At 43.6% G+C, this 25,236-nt stretch overlaps 1 protein-coding gene across 2 annotated transcripts in view; it reads left to right on the forward strand.

Moving 5' to 3' along the window:
* The first annotated feature begins 15,099 nt into the window (after positions 1 to 15,099).
* Positions 15,100 to 25,236, forward strand: part of clk2b (CDC-like kinase 2b) — a 10,768-nt gene continuing 631 nt past the window's right edge. The window contains exons 1-12 of one of the 2 annotated variants that reach the window (XM_072461185.1): positions 15,100 to 15,323; positions 15,462 to 15,579; positions 16,713 to 16,803; positions 17,806 to 17,872; positions 17,964 to 18,080; positions 19,776 to 19,942; positions 22,728 to 22,822; positions 23,598 to 23,727; positions 23,808 to 23,890; positions 23,974 to 24,053; positions 24,887 to 24,977; positions 25,108 to 25,236. The exon at positions 25,108 to 25,236 is cut by the window's right edge and continues 631 nt beyond it. In XM_072461185.1, the coding sequence (XP_072317286.1) occupies positions 15,514 to 15,579; positions 16,713 to 16,803; positions 17,806 to 17,872; positions 17,964 to 18,080; positions 19,776 to 19,942; positions 22,728 to 22,822; positions 23,598 to 23,727; positions 23,808 to 23,890; positions 23,974 to 24,053; positions 24,887 to 24,977; positions 25,108 to 25,236 (1,116 nt within the window). In that variant the 5' untranslated portion in view covers positions 15,100 to 15,323; positions 15,462 to 15,513. Of the gene's footprint in view, positions 15,324 to 15,461; positions 15,580 to 16,712; positions 16,804 to 17,805; positions 17,873 to 17,963; positions 18,081 to 19,775; positions 19,943 to 22,727; positions 22,823 to 23,597; positions 23,728 to 23,807; positions 23,891 to 23,973; positions 24,054 to 24,886; positions 24,978 to 25,107 lie in introns of those variants that run through there. The other variant, XM_072461186.1, reaches the window with a different exon arrangement.

Consider the following 25,236-nt stretch of genomic DNA (forward strand, 5'->3'; position numbering starts at 1 on the left):
GCTGGCGAGAGGCCTATTAATCTCGTAAGGCCGTGCGAAGCACGGCTGCGAAAGTGCGCACGTAGTGCGCACGAAATCGAGCGCGAAGCGCTCGCCCACTTCCAAACACTCACTAACGCACTCCTCCACTCATGCACGCCCCGTGCATACTAATTAGTTGTAGGAAAATGGAACATTACCGTTGTAAACGGGCGAAGCCCGTGCAAAAGTTCGCACTAAACAAGCACTTTACATTGGGATGACGACCGCGAAGCGGTCGTCATCCCCATATAAAGCACTCATTTGCGCTAAGTAGCTCACGAATACGTTCCCCATCTCTTGCATGTTCCGTGCATATAAGCATGTAATGCAAAAATTGAACATTATTACTGTATAGAGGGCCAAAAACACAAAGTGGGCGGAGCCCACTCAAAATTATCGAAAGTACCCGTCAGTGACCAGGGACCCACACCATGAGGTAGGAAAGCGCGAGCGCTTTCCGAAAATGTATAGTTTATGATATTTGAAAAATGGGAAACATTGTTTTCGCATCGGAATATTATTCTTTCTTTCTTTCTTTCTTTCTTTCTTCTTCTCGGGACCAACCCCCCTATTTTTCACCCAGTGAACATTGACGAAAAGTCACAAAAATTTGCACACCTCTAAAAATCGTGCCTCTCTACATTCTGGCTATTTCCCTTTTCTAAAATAAAAAAAATTGGCGCGTCAGCGCCCCCAAATGTACCAAAAATGCATTGAGAGATGGGAAATGACCCAAAAAAAATCTGATCGTAGAATCATGAAATTTGGCGCAGAGGTAGATGGTGACAAGAGAAGTAAAAAATATTATTACGGCAACGCCGTCCGCCCAACCAAATGTCGGCCATATTGCTTCAAAAATGGCTAAACATGACTTCGGAGTTTTTCCAAACGTCGTACTTTTACGAACTCCTCCCAGGGCGTTGGCCCTAAAAAGCTGAAATTTGGTGAAAATGCTACTGAGGAGTGGGACATCAAAAGTTATCCAAATTACATTGATACCTCTCACGGTCTCTGAGCGGCGAAGCCGCAAACTGTAGCTAGAATTTCAGAAATCTCCCATATTTAAAATTTCTGCCGTTTGCGCAGATAAAGTCCGAATTGCGTCAAATTAGAATCAGTTGTTAAACTCTTTGCCCTAAACCTACTTGAAGTGAAATAAATTCATTTGGCGCCACAGCGCCCCCTACAGATTTTATATGGAGGTTAAATGTTTAGTTTTGCGAAATTATATGAAATTTGACACACAACTCAATTTTAGCATCCCCATCAAAAAAGTCAATGACTCATGTCATAATTGTTATGGCGTTGCCGTAACGATGACCGAAACCTTTCATGTTTACACTTTAGACTTTCACAAACTCCTCCCAGGGCGTCAGCCCTATTAACCTGAAATTTGGTGAGACTCATCTTCAAGACCATCAAAAGTTATCCACATTTTCATTCAAAGAGTCACGGTGTCTGTGCGGCAAAGCCGCACATTTTGCCAAGAATTCAAAATAAAATAGCTTTTTGATGGTAAAACAAAGGGGAGAAGATGTGACAGCGTCACAGATTCAGCAGTAGGCGTAATAAAAGGACAATTGGGGCTCCTCTTGCGGCGTGGCGGCGGCGTGGCGGCGGCGTGGCGAGGGCCGATCATTGCCGCTTGCGGCTATATTATTTTTATTTTTCTTATTTTTCTTGTTCTTCTGCTTTTCGAGCTCTAATTTGACCCCCTGAACATGCTCAAAAACTCACCAAACTTTGCCCAAAATTCAGAATCGGCGAAAAATTTTATTTTTTCTGGGCCATTTTTTTTTTCGTTAAAAAATGGCGCGACAGCGCCACCGACAAAAGTCAAAATACATTGCGCCTATGGGAGACGCCCCGAGGTCAACTTTGGCGTAAAGCTACGAAATTCGGGACACGCATTCCTCTCGTGAGGACGAACAAAAAAAATTATTGTGGCCACGCCCCCAGACTTACCCTATGGCCGCCATCTTCCTTTGAAAATGAAAATACGCTGTGTTAGTCATTTTGTTCACGTCAAACTTTGACGAACTCCTCCTAGGGCGTTTTGCCCACCGACTTCAAAATCGGCGGACGTCCTCTGGACAAGTGGGGCATCTAAAGTTATTCAATTTTTTGAGATACCTTTAACGGTCTGTGTGCGGCGCAGCCGCAAAGTTGGACAACTTATTTTGGAATATTGCAGATCTAAAAATTGCTCCCATTTGATCAAAACCAGTCCGATTAGGACCAAATTTGAATCAGTTGTTAAACTTTCTAGTTTGGACCAGTTTAGGCTGACAAAATTGAAATGGCCGCGATAGCGCCCCCTACAGAGTGACCTTTGAATTAACATTGAAGGTCAAAAATTAGTTTTACCAAAATTGTCTAAACTTTACCCAAAATTCTATTTTGCCGTCCCGATCACAAAAGCCAATCACAAAAATGCCTAAATTTTTACGGCGTAGTCGTAGCGATGACAGAAACCTCCCATGTTATCCCTATGGGAAAACCGCAAAATCTCTCAAATTACCACATTTTTATGTTTTACACTTCAACGAACTCCTCCTAGTGCGTTTTGCCCACCAACCTCAAAATCGGTGTACGTCCTCTAGACAAGTGGTGCATCTAAAGTTATCCAAATTTTAAGGATAACTTTTACGGTCTCTGTGCGACGGAGCCGCAAACGTTTCCCAGAATTCTGACTATTTGGCCTTCAGAGTGGCCTATAAACAATAGAGTTTTTCCAAATGACATGACATTTTGCACTAAATTCTAATTTGCCATCCTGATCATACAAGTATGAGAGCCAAAGTCATATTTTGTACGGCGTAACCGTAGCGTTGACAGAAACATCCCATGTTATCCTTATGGGAAAATCGTAGAATCGCTCAAATCACCACATTTTTACACTTCACACTTTAACAAACTCCTCCTAGGGCGATTGTCCGATCAAGCTCATATTTGGGGAAAATCATCTACACAAGCGGGCCATCAAAAGGTATCCATATTTTGATTCTAAGTGCTACGGTCTCTGTGTGGCGGACCCGCAAATATATGTCAGAAATGGGAAAACAGCGAAATCTCTAAAATGACCACATTTTCACGCTTCACACTTTCACCAACTCCTCCTAGGCCGATTGCCCGATCAAGCTCATATTTGGGGAAATCATCTACACAAATGGGGCATCAAAAGTTATCCATATTTTGATTTTAAGTGCTACGGTCTCTGTGCCGTGGAGCTGCAAATATACTGTCACAAATGGGAAAAACGCCAAATCCTTGAAATGTTCACATTTATGCTTCACACTTTAATGAACTCCTCCGTGGGCAAAAGCTCGATCAAGCTCATATTTGGGAAAAATAATCTACACAAGCGGAGCATCAAAAGTTATCCATATTTTTATTCCAAGTGTCACGGTCTCTGTGCGCTGGAGCTGCACATTTGACCGACATTTGTGTTCATTTGCACTGGTTAAGCACAGCATTGTACATGTCCAATGTGTCGCTGTCTTAGTTCTTAGACAATTGCGTTAGCGCCATCTCTGTAAAATGCAGAGAGCAGAGTCGGAAGGCCGGCGGCCCGCGAGGGCCGTTGGATGCCGCTTGCGGCTTTAATCTTCTAAAAGTTATTACGTACATTGGACTTATAAGTAGTTTTGTGATGTAAAAGCCACTCTAGACTCAATCAGAAGTGGCTTTGGCTCCAAGTTTCGAGGGGCAGAACTATTAACTACCACTAGAATTCATCGTTTTCCCTTTCGTTTCCAATTTCTTTCGATTGATTGGACCATTAATTGTCGCAAACATTCGCTCACGCCGCCCTTTTTGACTAACCGCACAGCCTCAGTCAGAGTTTGTGGCCGTCCTCTCATCAGTGACAGCCGCTCCACTGCGTTGTGCTGATGATTGACAGCTGGAGGGCCCGAGCAAACCACTTTAGATGTGTTCAGATCGCAGGCGGAGGAGGGCACTTTAGAACGGCGCTTGATTGTCTGAAGTCTCTCCTGGACTGAGGGCAGACGGCTCCACTGATGCTTCTGTCTTTGTTTCTTCCTCCGGCGTCGCAGCGTCTCAGGAAACCATCACGCTGAGGGAAACGCCGCCGCTCGCCAAGACGTTTGCACAGGTACGGCTCACGGAAGACGTAACTGTGTGTTATACTCTGTGTGTTATACTCTGTGTGTTATACTCTGTGTGTGATACTCTGTGTGTTATACTCTGTGTGTTATACTCTGTGTGTTATACTCTGTGTGTGATACTCTGTGTGTTATACTCTGTGTGTTATACTCTGTGTGTTATACTCTGTGTGTGATACTCTGTGTGTTATACTCTGTGTGTTATACTCTGTGTGTTATACTCTGTGTGTGATACTCTGTGCGTTATACTCTGTGCGTTATACTCTGTGTGTTATACTCTGTGTGTGATACTCTGTGTGTGATACTCTGTGTGTTATACTCTGTGTGTGATACTCTGTGTGTGATACTCTGTGTGTTATACTCTGTGTGTTATACTCTGTGTGTGATACTCTGTGTGTGATACTCTGTGCGTTATACTCTGTGTGTTATACTCTGTGTGTTACACTCTGTGCGTTACGCTCTGTGTGTTATACTCTGTGTGTGTTATACTCTGTGTGTTATACTCTGTGTGTGTTATACTCTGTGTGTTATACTCTGTGTGTTATACTCTGTGTGTGATACTCTGTGCGTTATACTCTGTGTGTGATACTCTGTGCGTTATACTCTGTGTGTTATACTCTGTGTGTTACACTCTGTGCGTTACGCTCTGTGTGTTATACTCTGTGTGTTATACTCTGTGTGTTATACTCTGTGTGTTATACTCTGTGTGTGATACTCTGTGTGTTATACTCTGTGTGTGATACTCTGCGTGTTATACTCTGTGCGTGATACTCTGTGTGTGATACTCTGTGTGTGATACTCTGTGTGTTATACTCTGTGCGTTATACTCTGTGTGTTATACTCTGTGTGTTATACTCTGTGTGTTATACTCTGTGTGTTATACTTTGTGTGTTATACTTTGTGTGTGTTATACTCTGTGTGTTATACTCTGTGCGTTATACTCTGTGCGTGATACTCTGTGTGTTATACTCTGTGTGTTATACTCTGTGTGTTATACTCTGTGTGTTATACTCTGTGCGTGATACTCTGTGCGTTATACTCTGTGTGTTATACTCTGTGCGTTATACTCTGTGTGTTATATTCTGTGCGTTACGCTCTGTGTGTTATACTCTGTGTGTTATACTCTGTGAGTTATACTCTGTGCGTTATACTCTGTGTGTTATACTCTGTGCGTTATACTCTGTGTGTTATACTCTGTGCGTTATACTCTGTGTGTTATACTCTGTGTGTTATATTCTGTGTGTTATACTCTGTGTGTTATACTCTGTGTGTTATACTCTGTGCGTTATACTCTGTGTGTTATACTCTGTGTGTTATACTCTGTGCGTTATACTCTGTGTGTTATACTCTGTGTGTTATATTCTGTGTGTTATACTCTGTGTGTTATACTCTGTGCGTTATACTCTGTGTGTTATACTCTGTGTGTTATATTCTGTGCGTTATGCTCTCTGTGTTATACTCTGTGCGTTATACTCTGTGTGTTATACTCTGTCTGTTATACTTGTACCTTGGGTCTGGTGTTGTAGTTCGAGGGGATGGAGTTAGCGGATCATCCCGACACCATCGATCTGCTTCTGGCCGAAACTGATGAATTTCCCGGAGGTCAGTTTTAATACTCAGTTGAAATGCAAAACAAAACCAATTCATATTTTCTGTTCCTTTGACCTTCACCACCAGGGGAGCCCTTGGAGCCAGGAGCAGATCTGGACCGAGAGCAGGAGCGAGGGGAGGAGCGAGGGGTGGAGCGAGGGGAGGCCGAACGAGACCGGACCAAGGACCGGGCCAAGTCCAGCGCCGAGTAAAGGATCACACACAACATGACACAATACGACATGACACAACACGACACAATACAACACGATACGACACAGTAGGACACGACACAATACGACACAACACGATACGACACAATAGGACACGACACGATACGACACAATAGGATACGACACAATACAACACGACACGATACGATACGACACAATACAATACAATACAATACATTATGACACGACACAATACAACACGGTACAATACAATACATTACGACACAATACGACACGATACGACACAATACGACACGACACAATACGACACGATACGACACAATACGACACACTAAAGAACAATCATACACTTCTTTGACCTGCTGCCCAACCTTTGTTTTAAGGTGAATTGACTGAATGATTCAAGAATAATGACGTTTTTCATTTTAAAAACAAATACAAATGGTTTTCAATATTACATTTCCTGAACATAAAAACGACAGACTTTTAATCACTGCCATTTACCACAAAGCACAGTCCATTTGGTTACAGTTCCTTAGTAAACTATTTATAATGCCTTAATAAGCACTTGTTATTAGTTCATAAGCATTTAAAAGGCATTTTCCAACACTTTGTCATTGAAAAAAGTTGAATTAGCAGCTTAATACTGAGCTTAAAACCTCTACATGGTTTATTAACACATACATATGTTTGGTTAATGGCCTGTTAACATTTATAAGGTTTTTAAAGCTATCTACAAATGCTAGTAATTGTGTAAGTGCTTTTTAACATCTTATAAAACCTTATTTTAAAGCGTTACCAAATTTGACTGTGGACCTCTCGATTAAAACGCTGATCACGGACGTTTAGAAATCACTGAATCTCGATTGAAATTAAATGAATTACACAGCCGATTATTGGTCGGTCGAGTTTAGCCAAAGACAAGTGCAGCACGTTGAGTTTCAGAAGGTAGTTTTAGCTTTCTTTTAAAGACACAAGACATAAAGTTCTTAATCAAGACTTGCTCTCTTTAAAAAATCATAATTAGATCTGCTAATTTACACTTTTCCTCCACATTCTCCAGGTCACAGCCGACCACCGTCACCCGGCTGAGCGAGGACCAGCTGCTGTTGCCCCAGGACCTGCCACGCCCGTCGTCCCCGCCGCCTGCAGCGCCCCCTGTGGACCAGCTCACGCCAGAGTCCGGCCCCGTCGCACCCTCCCCTCCGAGCGCTGCCCAAAGACGCGTCGCGGAGACTGAGGTAAACTACATTCAGCAACTTTAGCCATCGTCTGTTCTTTTGTGCAGCGCTGATGTTGCTATAGTAACCTCGGTTTGAGAGTCATTCGGCCATATTTACTCTTAATACAAACTGTTTTACTGATAAACGATTGGGTTCTAAACTTTTAATAAACGTCAGAAAACGGAGCAGAGCTGAGTAAAGTCTGACCTCAGCTGTAACATGGCAACGGAGCAATATGGATCATTTGGTGACAAACAATGTAATAAACTATTCAAATAAACAATGTTAAACCTAATTTTACATGATTTTTAAGTTGAAGGTGTCAATTTAATGTAGCTGCAGGGGTCCCTGGTCAGTTTTATAGCTCTTTTAAGGTTTAAGGTTTTGGAACTCCTGCTCTAAAACACATGAAAACACTTTTTATATCAAAATCAGCAGCATTATTATACAAAAAAACAATACATTATTTCTGATTTTGTCAATAACTGTTTGAATAATTGAGAAAATAACCGAATATAATAAGAAAATACTCAGACTTTGGTTTGTATACATTTAAACTGAGCATTATTTCGGGCTAAAGCGGACAGAATGCTATAAACACAGCATTAAAGTGGAAAAGATGCCAAACTGGGCAAAAGCAGTGGTTAAAATGACCATTAGGAACGACCAGCTTCGTCTCATTCCCACGCTGTCTCTGTGCTGCAGCGAGAGGCCAGTCCGGAGGAGGCGAGGAGGCAAAGGAGGAGGAGGAGGCGACGGCAGCTGATCTTCATGGACGAGCGCACGCAGCTGTCTCAGGAGGAGCAGCAGCAGCAGATCGGCGACCCGCGCACACAGACCGCCCCGCCCACCATCCTGCCCCGCCCCTCTGCGCTCAGACCCTCCGCCGCGGACCTGTTCAGGGCCCCTGCCACGCGTCAGTAACACAGCACCGCATGCACACGGTCGGGAGTATTGGGAAAAGCATCAGACGAACCAATAATTGCATCAGATTTTTGCTGCGTGTTTAGCAATCAGATCATCAAAGACGCAGTCAGAGGATTTTTGGAGCAGCCGTTTCATTTGAGAGACAAAAACACAATGGATTCTTGATTTTGCCACATATAGTTTCCCTGTCACGATCACATATTTGAATGTGAGATATATACTGTTTTTTTCTGGACTATAAGTCACACCAGAGTATAAGTCGCACCAGCCAAAAAATGCATAATAGAGAAGAAAAAAACATATATAAGTTGCACTGGAGTATGAAATGCAGTTGCAAGTGTGAAAATAACAAATAATATCACATATAAGTCGCTCCGGAGTTTAAGTATATAAGTATAAAATAAGTAAGTGCAACTTATAGTCCGGAAAATACAGTAACTGCGCAAAAAATATTACAATAAACGATAATATTGAACCTGCTTTACACCACTGATACAATAACAGTAAAGCAGGGGTACATCTGCAATAATAAGAAGCAGAATTAAACATTTTAGTGTCTATAATTAGTACAATGTCCCCACAAATGCAAGGAAAATGTGTGAAAATATATGAGGCCTAAAAAATCATTGTAAATATGATTATTAGTTTGCCCTTTTTTTGTGTGTGTGCATTATTTTCCTTGTCAAAAACTGCACATATGGGAAAAACCTGAACTAAATAGTACACGTAACTGTTTCCATGACATTTCAATAACTCCAGAAATCAGATAATAATCAGATTTCGGGGTGCCTGTGAACATAGTCAGTGTCTTGTTCTGGAAGTGTCCTTAACCATTGAATGTCTGGGTGGGGAAATCAAATAATAAGACTTTAAACGGCTTTAATGATTAGCCAATTAGCTGTGGAACATAATCATAATGCAGTCATTTTAAATTAAAGATAGATTCAGTTTCAGTGATGGATGTTTTATGATCATGAGTTTTACACACGTACTTCCAGAACAAGTCCGTGTAGAGCGCCCTATGACAAATACTACATGAATATTACTGACTATAGTTCATGTCGTAATGAAAACGTGTGCAGAATGCTCTCATGTCATTTCGCTGCACTTCCTGTTCCGCTCTCATTGACTTGCGTAAAGGCTGCGACTCCTGTGACCTTCTCAAAAACTAACCATTTGCCATCCTCTCCCAGCGCTTTTGGCCGAGGATCTGCAGTTACTATGGAGACGGGCCGCGGTCGTCACGTCCCTCCCGGGGCCGGACCTCCAGGTCGGGGAGAGGGGCCCCGAATCCACCGACTCTGAGAGGGAGAGGGAGGCCATGGAGGCAATGGAGGAGCTGCAGAGGCCAGAGGAAAGCTCCAAAGAGGTGTGGACCGCTTTGTCTCCACCGAGTATTTACAAAGCCCTGAAAATGTCACGACTCTGATCATTGTGCGCAGATCCCACGAGACGAGGCCGACGCGGAGCCGCTCGACACTTCAGATGGTGAAAACATGTTTGGTTTTAACAGAAAATATACTTCTATAACGAATCGAAATGCTCCCACACGTTGATTAAAGATGGCATCAAAACAAGCAATTATCTGCTCAAGGAAGAGAAACGTAACTTTGAAATACGTTGCTCGAGTTGAAGTGAAACAGTATTTGTGGAAACTGCAACTCGAGTAAGAGAAACCATCCGAACGCAGCGTCTAATTTGTTGGATTAAGAAATGTGACAAAATCTGGTATTTTCAAAGTGCTGCAAGAAACACAAATGTTCAAATCTTTTAATATTGTCAACATAAATCCTTTGTCACGTGTAGAGTTGCTCCCAGTGTGAAGAGGAACCATAACGTTTAACCAAGATTAATATCAAATGTATTACGCAAGTAGGAGTAAATGTATAATATATAATGAAGTAAATGTTACTGCGTGTTATCCATATGTATTTAACTTACAATGTCTTTCTGTGAACATAATAGATTGTATGTAGGTGTTTGCTCTGACGTAAGATCTTTTCGCGCTGACAAATGCCAAGGAATGGGGCAGTTTTGTGGCTGTTTTTTCCTCTATCATTCTAAATTTGTTGTCAGAAAACGGAATAGAAGATGATCTGGTCAATTTCCCCCGATTGAATTATGAGTTTGAATGTACGGAGTGTTTCTTCTTCCAGCCGTGACTTCTCTGCAGCTGGAGGGCTCTGACCACATGGAGGGCTCCAGGGAGATCTCACCCATGTTCACGCCACACATGGAGGGGTGAGTGCTTATCCTGTGAGGCTTCTCTGGCGGACAAACAAACTTACCTATGATATAAGTATGGAATATCTTTATAATGTAACCTCGTCCTTCGGTCAGGTCGGTGGTGTCCGGGTCCATCCTGCAGGACATCCCAGAGGAGATTGATGATGCAGTGGATCGGGCTCTGCAGCGCTCTCCTGAGTAAGACCTTTAACCAGCTCTTGACATTAACACAAACCAACTGGCCACAAGCAGAACAAGAATCCTAATACTTTAAATTGAAAAGAGACGCTGAATAGAGCTATTCTGAGCATTGTCAGATTTCAGGAAGATGAACCCTAACCCACAACTGAAACACTGATGTTTAGTCTGTTTAGACTCTGGCACCAGGAGGCCGCACCCTGAGGCGCATGTTTAGTCCTGACTCTGGCACCAGGAGGCCGCACCCTGAGGCGCATGTTTAGTCCTGACTCTGGCACCAGGAGGCAGGACCCTGAGGCGCATGTTTAGTCCTGACTCTGGCACCAGGAGGCCAGACCCTGAGGCCCATGTTTAGTCCTGACTCTGGCACCAGGAGGCCAGACCCTGAGGCCCATGTTTAGTCCTGACTCTGGCACCAGGAGGCCGCACCCTGAGGCCCATGTTTAGTCCTGACTCTGGCACCAGGAGGCCAGACCCTGAGGTCCATGTTTAGTCCTGACTCTGGCACCAGGAGGCCGGACCCTGAGGTCCATGTATAGTCCTGACTCTGGCACCAGGAGGCCAGACCCTGAGGTCCATGTTTAGTCCCGACTCTGGCACCAGGAGGCCGCACCCTGAGGCCCATGTTTAGTCCCGACTCTGGCACCAGGAGGCCGCACCCTGAGGCCCATGTTTAGTCCTGACTCTGGCACCAGGAGGCCGCACCCTGAGGTCCATGTTTAGTCCTGACTCTGGCACTAGGAGGCAGGACCCTGAGGTCCATGTTTATAGTCCTGACTCTGGCACCAGGAGGCCGGACCCTGAGGTCCATGTTTAGTCCCGACTCTGGCACCAGGAGGCCGCACCCTGAGGACCATGTTTAGTCCTGACTCTGGCACCAGGAGGCCGGACCCTGAGGCCCATGTTTAGTCCTGACTCTGGCACCAGGAGGCCGCACCCTGAGGCCCATGTTTAGTCCTGACTCTGGCACCAGGAGGCCGGACCCTGAGGTCCATGTTTAGTCCCGACTCTGGCACCAGGAGGCCGCACCCTGAGGACCATGTTTAGTCCTGACTCTGGCACCAGGAGGCCGCACCCTGAGGCCCATGTTTAGTCCTGACTCTGGCACCAGGAGGCCGGACCCTGAGGTCCATGTTTAGTCCTGACTCTGGCACCAGGAGGCCAGACCCTGAGGTCCATGTTTAGTCCTGACTCTGGCACCAGGAGGCCGGACCCTGAGGTCCATGTTTAGTCCTGACTCTGGCACCAGGAGGCCGCACCCTGAGGCCCATGTTTAGTCCTGACTCTGGCACCAGGAGGCCGCACCCTGAGGCCCATGTTTAGTCCTGACTCTGGCACCAGGAGGCCGGACCCTGAGGTCCATGTTTAGTCCTGACTCTGGCACCAGGAGGCAGGACCCTGAGGTCCATGTTTAGTCCTGACTCTGGCACCAGGAGGCCGCACCCTGAGGCCCATGTTTAGTCCTGACTCTGGCACCAGGAGGCCGCACCCTGAGGCCCATGTTTAGTCCTGACTCTGGCACCAGGAGGCCAGACCCTGAGGCCCATGTTTAGTCCCGACTCTGGCACCAGGAGGCCGCACCCTGAGGACCATGTTTAGTCCTGACTCTGGCACCAGGAGGCCGGACCCTGAGGCCCATGTTTAGTCCCGACTCTGGCACCAGGAGGCCGGACCCTGAGGCCCATGTTTAGTCCTGACTCTGGCACCAGGAGGCCGCACCCTGAGGCCCATGTTTAGTCCTGACTCTGGCACCAGGAGGCCAGACCCTGAGGTCCATGTTTAGTCCTGACTCTGGCACCAGGAGGCCGGACCCTGAGGCCCATGTTTAGTCCTGACTCTGGCACCAGGAGGCCGCACCCTGAGGCCCATGTTTAGTCCCGACTCTGGCACCAGGAGGCCGGACCCTGAGGTCCATGTTTAGTCCCGACTCTGGCACCAGGAGGCCGGACCCTGAGGTCCATGTTTAGTCCCGACTCTGGCACCAGGAGGCCGGACCCTGAGGTCCATGTTTAGTCCCGACTCCGGCACCAGGAGGCAGGACCCTGAGGTCCATGTTTAGTCCCGACTCTGGCACCAGGAGGCCGGACCCTGAGGCCCATGTTTAGTCCCGACTCTGGCACCAGGAGGCCGGACCCTGAGGCCCATGTTTAGTCCCGACTCTGGCACCAGGAGGCAGGACCCTGAGGTCCATGTTTAGTCCCGACTCCGGCACCAGGAGGCAGGACCCTGAGGTCCATGTTTAGTCCTGACTCTGGCACCAGGAGGCCGGACCCTGAGGTCCATGTTTAGTCCTGACTCTGGCACCAGGAGGCCGGACCCTGAGGTCCATGTTTAGTCCTGACTCTGGCACCAGGAGGCCGGACCCTGAGGTCCATGTTTAGTCCTGACTCTGGCACCAGGAGGCCGGACCCTGAGGTCCATGTTTAGTCCTGACTCTGGCACCAGGAGGCCGGACCCTGAGGTCCATGTTTAGTCCTGACTCTGGCACCAGGAGGCCGGACCCTGAGGTCCATGTTTAGTCCTGACTCTGGCACCAGGAGGCCGGACCCTGAGGTCCATTAGTACTTTTGAGAGAACAGAGTAGTATTTATCATATTCAAATCTCCACTGTTGTAACATTAGGCACACATTCATGATCTGTGAGCAGAATTCCTCAAACATGCACAAATGTCCTGTAATGTTTTTTAAATGTAACATTATAATATGTTCTCAACATAAATAACACGATCCTGTTCTGGACAGTTCTTGTGCTGTCTTAAACCTCAGTCTCAGAAGCAGCTGGTGGACTTTCTGTGCAGGTTTTTGGCAGGATTGGTGGAGGGTGACGAGGGTCCCACAACGTTCCAGTCGCTCCTGCCCCCAGGGGCGAGCCGCAGAACTGCCAGCCACCATTTTGTTATACTTTTGGGTAAGAGATGGTAAGGGTTTTGATTTGTAGTTTAAATCAAAATTGCAATTAGTAAATCACAAATGCTGAATTTATTTAGGTAATATTACTGTCTTCTGCAAAGAAAAGACATATCCTTCTGTCGCCTATTTATGTTAAACCCACTTGTAGTTTAGACTTCTACAAACATGTTCTGAAATACATCGATACATATTGCCATTTATAATATGAAGTTGTGGCAGCACTACCATTTTTGATTATTTAGAAAAAGAAAACACTTATATAATGCAGTTGGTATAGTAACATTTCTCATCTAATTGAATGATCACCAATGGAATGAGCACATAGTGGTTTCACTTCTTTATATGTATTTGTTTCTTATGGTAATATAATACTGAATGTCATGAACTGTATATCGATTACCACATGTATCGTGGTAATATAAATATTTACCGTGAGCCATGAATCCAACCAAACCTGCTCTCCAACAGTATCGCTCCTGGATATGATTCAAACATGAACTGAATGTGTAAAGAAATACATTACAAATTAAGCTTTTCCCCAAAAACATCAGTCTTTTTTATGTGGATTTCTTTTCCCCAAAACCCTGCATCAGACTATGTTTATGCAAAGTGCCTCCTCTGCATTCTGTTGTTTATTTGTTTATTTCCCCATCTGAATGTCGCTATAATCCTCCTTTTGTGTTTGTTTCGCAGAGGATTTATCTTCCAGGAAACTGCGTGCGGCGCAGAGGGAGCCGTACCACGACATCTTACTCTCCTCCAGCTCAGGGCCGCTCTAGTCTCCCATCTGCCTTTGGCCCCGAATGTTTTTATGTGTTTCTTTCAATCGAGTTTATAATGAACGATTGAAGACATGCAATACCTGTTCAGAGGTTGTGCTCCTTTTGGCCTTGTTATCCTGTTCCGAATATATTCAACATGTTTTTACAGCATTTTAAAATTCCACGCGTTGCACAACTTTCTTTGTTCATTATGAATTTTACAAAACGACAGCAATTTCTACTATTTATAAAGGTTAAGGAGTGATTTCTTGTTTGCCTGGTGCGAAATTCCCCTCTGTGCAACCGAAATGTTATCTTTTATGTGTAGTTTGATGAGAAAGTACATGAAAAGCCTTGAGATATCTCCATCAAACCAATCAAAACTTAAAATGTAAAGTTTTTTTTAGGTTGTCTAAAGTCTTGGTTTGATTCTTGTTTGAACCTTTTCAGTCCTGATGTCGACTGTCCTGTCCTAGTCTTGTTTTAGTCCTGGTTCTGTTCCCAGTTTTCACATGCCGTGTAAGAACGCACTTTTATAAACTGCATGTTACTGCATTTTACCCATTTATCTTTTACTGTTTTTAAAAATGTGTTTGTCGCCCAATGTCACACGGCGCTGACAGCCGCATAAACTCCTAAATTAAATCCTCATGAGCGTGGTGGTGGGTTATTCCTGTAATCAAAGCGTGGCCCTGTACATTGAAGACTATGCGCAGAATGCAGAGCCGGACAGGTGTGGAAAAACATACCGTGGAGGAGTTAAGGAGGTAAGTGAGTGGACTGAAACTGGACCCGGCCCTCCGCCTCCTCCTCCTTGTCGGTCCGACCACATCTCGATTCTCTGAGGACTTTCTCAGGGGGCTGGGACCCGGGTTTATTCTTAGCTTGTCTACGTTTCTTATATCCTTTTGCCCCAGTCCTGTTTACACCCGGCCCATCTGACTCGCAGTGAAGACGGTTCTTGCCACGCTTTCTTTCTTTCTTGCGTTGATGAAATTGCTCAACAATTAACATTTTTTGTGGAATTTCTGCAGTGTTTTATAGCTGTGGTTTGAACATACTTGGGATTTTTGTATTTGTTTAACGTTAATGCGCCTGAACGTGTTAATAATGTGGACTGTGAACTGATTTGAGGAAATATAACAGGTATTTTCCCCTTCTTTTTTGCATTTTCTGAACCAAATCAAACCTTTTCTCTGTATTTTTTTAAACTTTGGTCGATTAACCTCTTGTAATATTCACTGACTAACATTTGCATCGTCTTCTTGTCCTGTTCTTCTCTAGCTGCTGCTGTTTCTTCACCTGCATCCTCTTCCTCCATCGCCGCCGCCGCACGATGGGGAAGACGGAGCTCCTCTCACTCTACAAGGCCTTCATGGATTGCCTTTGCGCTTGCATTTCGGTAAGTATCGCACGCCGTTTCTCCTTTCGCGCTCAACCGCTGATTGTGGCATCTCGACACGTGGCAGGGGTGTCGCGCACAAAAGTGACAAATCAATCAGAGCGTGCGTTTTCCAATCAGCCCGTGCATCACATCTTACGTGCGCGTGCATCACATCTTACGTGCGCGTGCATCACATCTTACGTGCAAGCGCTGAGTTTGGTGGTTACCTTGCACCAAGTGTCTCCTCGGCACACGCTGAACTTCTGATATTAATAACAGGCTCAGAATGTGGATGGAAATAGAGCCACGGCAACTCCACACAAGCTCACATTTACTTGACATTTCTCATCACGCCACGTAGAAGGCAATGTTAATGTCAAATGAATGTTAACGCCGTGAATTAATAACACATACATACAAAATATTAACACGTACATACAAAATATTCATGAATAACGCTAATCCAGGTGGGAAAATACGATGTATTAAAGGCTTTTGGCGGTTTGTGCAGTTAATTCTGTTTCGTTTGAATTTGAAAGTTGCTAGTTTAATGGTCCCAGTTGGGCAGTAGTCAAATCATTTCAAAATATCCCGTCTTCGCCCGCCGACACCATAGACCTCTATAAAACTGTTCTAAATGTGATTCTTGTGGCCATAGTTCAGCGCTTCGGCTTTCAGTCTTCCCTCAAAGGCGCCGGGATGTTTGAACAGAATCCAATTGAAACGTGACTCATTTTTACCTCAGCGTTTGTCAGGAAAATGAGGATTCTTCACACGCTCACTTTTCGATTTACCTTTATTTCATCTTTAACGGACACTCAGAATGACTCGTTTTCAGTGCAGAGGTCAAAATATCAAACGGACAAGACCTCACAATCAAGACAAATGATTAGCTAAACATTTAAAAAGTCCTAGTTGTTTTTTATACGACTAAAGGTTGAATTGCTCTCAGGAATGTTAGAAAATGTCCTTTTAATCGTTTAATCGCAGCTTTAACAACTCCGTTTGACACTGAAGTCGACTTTTGTGCGCTGTCGAGTTTGGTTTTACTGCCGTTGTTGACCTCTAATGTTCTTTTAAAACGGCGCGCTGGCCTCCTGACCTCCCGCCCCTCTGACCTCTGACCCCTGTTGTTGTTGGCGAACTTGCAGAAGGACGCGAGCGAAGCCGGAGCGGACGTCGAAAGGAAGGCGGAGAACGGCCACCTGATTTACAGCCGGGGAGACGTCCTGCAAGACAGATGTAGGTCTCCGCGTCGGGTTTGTGACTCTGGGGGGGTCGTCGGGGTCGTTTCGCCACAGGTTCTTCTCTAAATACTCACTCATTTAGTTTCATGCGCTCTAGCTTAAAGGTAATGGTTTCGACATGTGCTCCTGTGGCCGTTAGCGGTCAAATATCCGAGGCACATCGTCGTGGTGTAGAGAACGCTTTTGGATTTCGTACAAACTGGTTTGAGTCACGGGAATAGCAAAGTTCTGACGTGATAATCAGCAACGCACAATGTAAATAACTGCGATGTAATACAAAATCCTTTGGCATCGATTGCACTGCAGTCTGTGAATTTGAGCGGAACTTTTCTTACGCCTCGGATGGGCAAGAATTAAAGTGTTGAAGAGAAATCCCACGTTCTGCATGTTGTGGAATTAGCTGAAGTAGTAGAACTGAAGAGAGTTAGAAAGAAGAGGCTGGAGTGGTGTCTTTACGAGACACGGACCCTCGAGGCATTGTCGTAGTAACATGCAAGGAAAGTCTAGCTGTGGCAGTTTGTATTATACTCCTGATAAGCCACGATTACACTCTGAGAATACGTGTTCAGAATAGTCATTTTGAGTAATCGGACTGGAATCGGCTGTGAAATGTGTGTTCAAGAGCTGGTCTCCCTGAACTAGAATATCCCATGTGCTTGTAAACGTTTTAATGAAACTACTGTCTATAAATGACCTGTAAATGTACATTCATTTCAGACGTTTGATGCGCGTGTGCTGCTGCCTCTGGACCAGGTCACTCGTGCAAAAGAGATTGTTAATCACGACGAGTTTGTAGTCAGGTTAAATAAAAATAAATAAAATAAACTTTATTCTGGTACAGTTGTTCTTTCTTTAGATAAAGGTTGTGTCCTGTTGTAAAATCAGTGATGTGTCCAAAGAATTACCTCTTGAAAAGGCTTTATAAACTTGAATTATTATATGTGCTTATTTTCCTGTGTCACTCACCTCTAAATATGTGTTTCCTTTTGTGTTCCAGATGAAATATTGAACACTTTGGGCGAGGGCACGTTCGGAAAGGTTGTCCATTGTTTAGATCATGACAGGTAAATGTCCTCTTGCTGAAAGCTGCAGCCGCAAAGCCGCAGGAGAGTGCTGAATATTGACCGTTTTCAACTCTGGCCTCTTTCAACGCAGAGGCGGGTGTTTTGTCGCTCTGAAGATCATTAAGAACCTGGAGAAATACAGAGAAGCGGCCAAGCTCGAAATCAACGTGCTGGAGAAAATCATGGAGAAAGACCCACGCAACAAGCAGTGAGTTCCTCTGGAGTTCCTTTAAGCTGTTTAAACTGTTTAAACTGTTTAAGCTGTTTAAGCTGTTTCAACTGTTTCAGCTGTTTCAGCTGTTTAACTGTTTAAGCTGTTTAAGCTGTTTAAGCTGTTTCAACTGTTTAAGCTGTTTAAGCTGTTTCAACTGTTTAAGCTGTTTAACTGTTTAAACTGTTTAAACTGTTTAAGCTGTTTCAACTGTTTAAGCTGTTTAACTGTTTAAGCTGTTTAAGCTGTTTAAACTGTTTAAGCTGTTTAAGCTGTTTCAACTGTTTAAGCTGTTTAAGCTGTTTAACTGTTTAAGCTGTTTAAGCTGTTTCAACTGTTTCAACTGTTTAAGCTGTTTAACTGTTTAAACCGTTTAAGCTGTTTAAGCTGTTTCAACTGTTTAAGCTGTTTAACTGTTTAAACTGTTTAAGCTGTTTAAGCTGTTTCAACTGTTTAAGCTGTTTAACTGTTTAAGCTGTTTAAGCTGTTTAAACTGTTTAAGCTGTTTAAGCTGTTTCAACTGTTTAAGCTGTTTAAGCTGTTTAACTGTTTAAGCTGTTTAAGCTGTTTAAACTGTTTCAACTGTTTCAACTGTTTCAACTGTTTCAGCTGTTTCAGCTGTTTCAACTGTTTAAGCTGTTTAAACTGTTTAAGCTGTTTAAACTGTTTAAACTGTTTCAACTGTTTCAACTGTTTCAACTGTTTCAACTGTTTCAGCTGTTTAAGCTGTTTAAACTGTTTAAGCTGTTTAAACTGTTTAAACTGTTTAAGCTGTTTAAGCTGTGTCAACTGTTTCAACTGTTAAAACTGTTTAAACTGTTTAAACTGTTTAAACTGTTTAAACTGTAAAGAACCTGTGGTCTAAAACGGAGGCGGGAGGAATTCAAGATGCAAACGCTTTGACCAGGTTCACTGTTATTATCTAATTTTGGACCGACCCATGTGAGACGAAAACTGACCTGATAAACTCACCACAGTTTAAACAAGTTATTGAATCACATTGTAAGAGCCAATCAGAAACCAGCAACGATCCAGATCAAAATATATACATTTATTGATTTATTTATCCATCAATATCAACAAAAATGATATACTTTTGTGTTTTAACATTTGTTTTTTTGGTTGTACTCCACCATGGCCGAAGGGTTAGGTCACAGCACACGTGCAAGACAGAATGAATAAAGAATGTTTTGGCCTGAAGGCTTGATTAGACAGGAAATGTGAGCGTGAAATGGGGATGAGAGAGAAGGGAGTGTCCAGTATATTGTCAGAGTCACGACACTGCGGCTGCACGTGGAGCCCGGCATATGTGTGCTGTGACTTAACCACTCCACCACTGGGCAGTGCTCAAGACACTTCATTTTCAACCATTGTGAGAACGTGAGTGCTTTGAGTTCCAAGTGTGTCTGGAAAAATGTACAGTTTTAGTAAATGGGTCAATAACTGGATTTAATTGATCGAATCTATCATTTTGAGCAAACTTCTGTATCTAAAAAGAAAGCAAAACGATCACTATTTTCAAATTTAAAAAAACAGACAGTGGCATAGTGTGTGTTTTCAATGTTCCGTGACTCAAAAAGGTTTTAAAATGTAACAATTTTCAACTTTTCATGTAAGCCTTCAGGCCCAAAACAGAATCAGCACAATTCAAACTATTCAAAGAACCTCCCGCCGTCTGTGGTCTCTGTGCAGTCACTGTGTGCAGATGCTGGGCTGGTTCAACCACTGCGGACACATGTGCATCTCGTTCGAGCTCCTGTCTCTGAGCACCTTCGACTTCCTGAAAAACAACAACTTCATTCCGTATCCGCTCCACCAGATCCGTCACATGGCTCACCAGATCTGCCACGCCGTCAGCTGTGAGTCCACTCCACGTGCCGTCTGTAGGTCCCGACCATAATTGATGAGTGATTGACCTCTGCCTTGGTCATTATATTAGGTCGGATCTGTCCAGTATTATCAACCAGTAACTGCACCTGTTGAAGTTGTTTTTGCCTGGAATTGTCCTCAGTACGGCATAAAAATCAGTCACATTTGTTTCATATATAGACGATATAACAATAAAATGTGACTAATGCATAAAGCTTATTGTATTTGCCGGCGGTGCAGTGGTTTAGGGCAGTGCACATGTGTGGTTGCTCTATTTATACTAGATGAACTGCTTCTCATCTGCCTGGATGAACCACCCTCTCTCTGTTTATACTTTTTTCACTTTTTTTGTGTGTGTTATTTTTCCTCGCAGAGAAGAAGGGTCTAAGACAGGACTATTCAACGTTATTTTCCTGAGGGCCAGATTTCTCGGTTGGGGCGGGGCCTCTGGGACATGTCACCACTATTTACACGCAATTTCAGGTCGCATAAAACATCCTCAACACTAGAGCTGTTTCGATAATGGCCAAATATCCACTGCTGTGTTAGATTTCTATTTGTTTTGTCAAGAAATTCTATGAAACAACATTGATCTGCAAATTAGCCATTCCAAAACTGAAGCAGAACTGACCTAGAACAAGACTAGATACTAACCAGGTCTGAACCAAGACTAACCACGAATGAAACCAGGTATAAACCAGACCCAAATCTGGTCTAAATCATATAAACACGGACTAAGCCAGCACCGAACATGCTTTAAACTAACCTAGAATGAAACCAGAAAACAAGAAACAGGTTTTTTGATGTTGTGGAGATGGTTCGCGAACCGGATCAGACTGTTTGGCGGGCCTGATCTTGCCCCCGGGCCTCAAGTTGACTTGCCCTGGTCTAAGGACAGTTACTCATTAACTAGATCTCTGTGAACATTATATAATCAGCTTTTGACTGTTTCACTGTTTGATTCTCTAACCTTCTTTCGGTTAAATCAACAATATTTGCCGAATGTCTCCTCTCTCTCATTTCACACTACATTAAAAAGCAAATCTGCCCTTTAAACAATCCCGTTGGACCACACGTATAACAGTTCAATCTAAATCTCCTCCCATGGCCGTCTGGCTCACGATCAAAGCGCTTCTGTTCAGTGCAAGTGTTGACGTTAAGCAGATTATTTCAAACTGTCCCATTTAGCGCCCGGTCCAATCGCGCCGATATTTTGAGGGTGACGGTAACCTGAAGATGATGCCGATTTAAGACTGCCACGTTGAGGGAAAATATCAGAGCAGCACCTGCCGTCGAAAACACCGGGGCCGAGTGTTGGCGGCGCAGTGAAAGTAGGGCAGTGGTTTTGAGAAGGAGGAACTGAATGTACCTGGATGTGTCTGTCAGTTCAAGACATGAACAACCTCTTCCCGCACGAAAAATGGCATCCTTTCATCTTTGTTGGCCTGTTTCTGTGTTGAGGTTTTGAATAACTATTGGCGTTTAAGCAGAGTTAGCAGCTCAGTGAACACTTTCAGCCCAACGCTTAATGAATTCACCTTATCAAGAGGGCATAAAGTGAGTATTTCTTGAACCCTTTGGAGCACAAACACTTGGCTGGACTCTTTGTGAAGCTGAACCTCTGTACCGTATTTTTTCATATATAAGGTGCACCGGACTATAAGGCGCATTAAGTGAAACAAAACGTGTACCGCACAAAATCGCTTCGAAGGTCAGTAAACACAACCAGAATTAATCCATATATAAGTTGTTTTTGAGAAAATTAAAGGCTTTTAAGTGTGCCTTATAGTGTGGAAAATACGGTAGTTTTATCGTGTCTGATTTACTTTTAATAATAATAATAATAAATGCGATCAAGCTCTGCACATCGGATTTGAAATTCTGCCTTGATTTCCTTTGTTAAATATATGAATGAGTAAAACTGGTTTCTGGAGGACGGTTTGATTGACTCTAGTTTGACTCATTTGTTGGGTTTTGACTTTTTCCTCTTTGAAAACTGAAGCTAATTTGACAAAAAAAATGTTTTATGAACTTGTAATAAACTAAAAAAGTCCTGCTAGAATCCATTTAAAAGTCTTTATACATTTTTTTTTTATTTTATTTGTTGTTTTGGAGAGCAAACTGAGCCTGATTTGTCCCAGAATGTTTGATTTGACTGAAAATAAGAGCCTTACAACTTTCTTTTTTTACATTGAACTACAGCTCGATACTTCCCTTTTATCAGATTGAAAAAAGCAGAATAGATTAAGAAAAAGCCCGACTTATTGTAACAGCTTCAGCAATGGCCCTTCCACCACTACAGCTGCACACAGTTCAATCTCTTCTGTTTTCTCTGCACAAATAAACCAAAGTGCTATTGTTTTTTTCACAATAGCTCCAGAAAGTGGTGCCATTAATCAACACCAAAGATTGTCGTCAGTTGAAATGACTTTAAGATACAAGAAGATCGATACGGAACGTTTGTGGAGCCAATTCCTCTAAATAATGATGAATTTTAACATTTGTGGATCATTATTTGATGGTAAATCGCCTATAGAGTTAAAGCAGCCGCTGCCCTCCATCTGAAATAAGAACATCATTACATTTTCACTCATTGTTGTCATTTCACAGTTTACACTCTAATATGCTACAACAAGGAAAAGTAATTCAACATGTGGAGTAGTTCAATGTGTCTTCTAAACATGACAATGCAGCATCTGAAGAGGAAGATGGTTCAAAATGCAAAGGGCGTGGCAGGATTTCTCGACTTTATAACGCGGCTAAATGTGTGTGCAGTTCTCCATGACAACCAGCTGACCCACACGGACCTGAAGCCTGAGAACATCCTGTTTGTTGACTCCAGATACTCCGTCGTCTACAACGCAGAGAAGGTAAAGACACGTTTTCTGTATCAGCTGTAGGTGTTTTAGTGCTGAATAATCCAAATGATGAAACGCATTGGTTACATTGAAAGAAGCATTTTGGAACTTTATCTTATCAAAAACAAAATAAAAATCGCTTTCAACATTGTTTTTATAGACATTAACATGATAATTATTGCCATTTAACACAAAAATGTGGATTATTCTTCCAAAGGCAAAAACTCTGTTGCCTACACATTTGATTAATTGCTCAGCCTTACTCTTTGCTACATTGTTTTATTAGACCACCAAATAACAACACTCATTTCGATTAGACACATCTTCTTTAATTGATTCTATTTCTAACAAAGGGGGATTTAGATTCTTTTAAATCTCCAAAATGTATTTCATTTCAGCTGACACCATTACAAGATATTTGTTCTGTAGCAAAAAACAACAACAATATATGCCAATATCAAGACTTTGCATGCATATCAAGCCCCACAAATTGATGTTAAGTGCTCCTAAAGTTCACAAATTCACTAGAAATCAGATCAAAATGTAACAATCTGAGACACAAAGCAGTTTGTTTCATGTTTACCACCAGAGTTTTGCCTAATTGTTCTTATATGTTTCTTTTAGACCTCACAAATACGCATGATTAAAAATAAGCACTGAGGAATTGGATGTAAAATGTCAACAATATTAACGCCGATATATATTAGCATGTAGTAGCAGACGTAAAACGAGCCCGTGCTTCACTGTCGTCCCTCTGTCAGAGCCCGTCTCTCTCCGTGTCCCACAGAAATGCAACGAGAAGCGAGTGAGCGACACCACGGTCCGGCTCGTTGATTTCGGGAGCGCCACCTTTGACCACGAGCACCACTCCTCCATCATCTCCACGCGTCACTACCGCGCCCCGGAGGTCATCCTGGGTCAGCGCCTCTGCCTCTCGGAGATGTTGCGCTGGGTTTTCCTTGTGTTTCCTCACCTCCCCGTGTCGTGTTTCCCGCAGACTTGGGCTGGAGCCACCCGTGTGACGTGTGGAGCATCGGCTGCATCCTGTTCGAGTACTATGCAGGCGCCACGTTGTTCCAGGTCGTGTTTGATGGCAACGCTGACGCCGAATGCGAGATGGGACAAAAGGCTGATTTTAAATATTCATGTGTGTCTGTGTTTAGACTCACGACAACAAAGAGCATTTGGCCATGATGGAGAGGATTCACGGTCCACTGCCCCAGGAGATGATCCGACGGAGCAGGTCAGTCACGGTTTATCTGTTTTGCAAAGTTATTTTCCGGACAATAAGTTTTCATAGTTTTGGCCGTTGTGACTTATACTGCGACTTATTTGTGATATTATCAAACAATTCCTCTACCTCCGGAGTTTGTGGAGTTGTTTAGAAGTGATACAGAGGAAGAAGAATTCAGTGGATTTAGTGATTTGGGGTAAAACTGATGCTTTGGTAAACTTGTTAGCATGTTCTTTATGCTATAGTTATCTGAATAACTGTTCATATGTTACGTTAACATACCAGACACTTACCACAGTTCTGTCTGTGCCTCATGTAGCTGAAGGTGTTAGCGTTAGCATACGTACACCTATTCACCATGTTCTCTCATCTGTTATTATTTTAAACTGCATTTCAAGATGAAATGTCTGTTCTTGGTCTTGGATTTTATAAAATATATTCTCCAAAAATACAACTTATACTTTTTTTGGCTGGTGCGACTTATAGTCCGGAAAATACAGTAATTTGCAGTCCCATTAAATGTACATGTTGCTTTTCTGGACAGTTAATAGAAGTAGAATATTCTATGCAAGCACCATGGAGAAGAATTGGAGGCGGACCCTCCAACAGAAAATTTACATAGTTTACCTTGAGTTCAAAATAAAAATCTACAATGGCATTCCAGACATCTAGAGGTAGTTTGCTGTATTTTTGCTGACGTACAAATACAACAAAGTATAATTGACCTATCCTGGTAAAAATGATTCCTCTGATGGTGCTTTCTCAACTGGTTCATCTCTAATCTGCGGTGGGGTGATATAAAAATGTGCTTTAAAAATACGGTTGCGCTTGTGTATTTTCAGAAAACAGAAGTACTTTTATCACGGACGACTGGAGTGGAACGAGTGCTCCGCGGCTGGACGTTACGTGAAGGGCAAATGCAAACCGCTGCAGGTGATCCGGGGCGGGGCCAGGTGATCCGGGGCGGGGCCAGGTGATCCGGGGCGGGGCCAGGTGATCCGGGGCGGGGCCAGGTGTGCGCCGAGGCCCGTCGTTGAACTAGCGCCCTCTCTCTTTCTTACAGAAGTACTTGTCGTCGCAGAGCAGCGAGCACCGTCACTTCTTCGACCTGTTGGGGCGGATGTCCGAGTACGAGCCGTCGACGCGCGTCACACCGACCTCCGCCCTCGCTCACCCGTTCTTCTCCCCGCTC

This window comes from Eucyclogobius newberryi, unplaced genomic scaffold (genome assembly GCF_026437365.1).
Source record: "Eucyclogobius newberryi isolate DKJ021-1_F unplaced genomic scaffold, fEucNew1.0.hap1 SCAF_3, whole genome shotgun sequence".
NCBI lineage: Eukaryota > Metazoa > Chordata > Actinopteri > Gobiiformes > Gobiidae > Eucyclogobius > Eucyclogobius newberryi.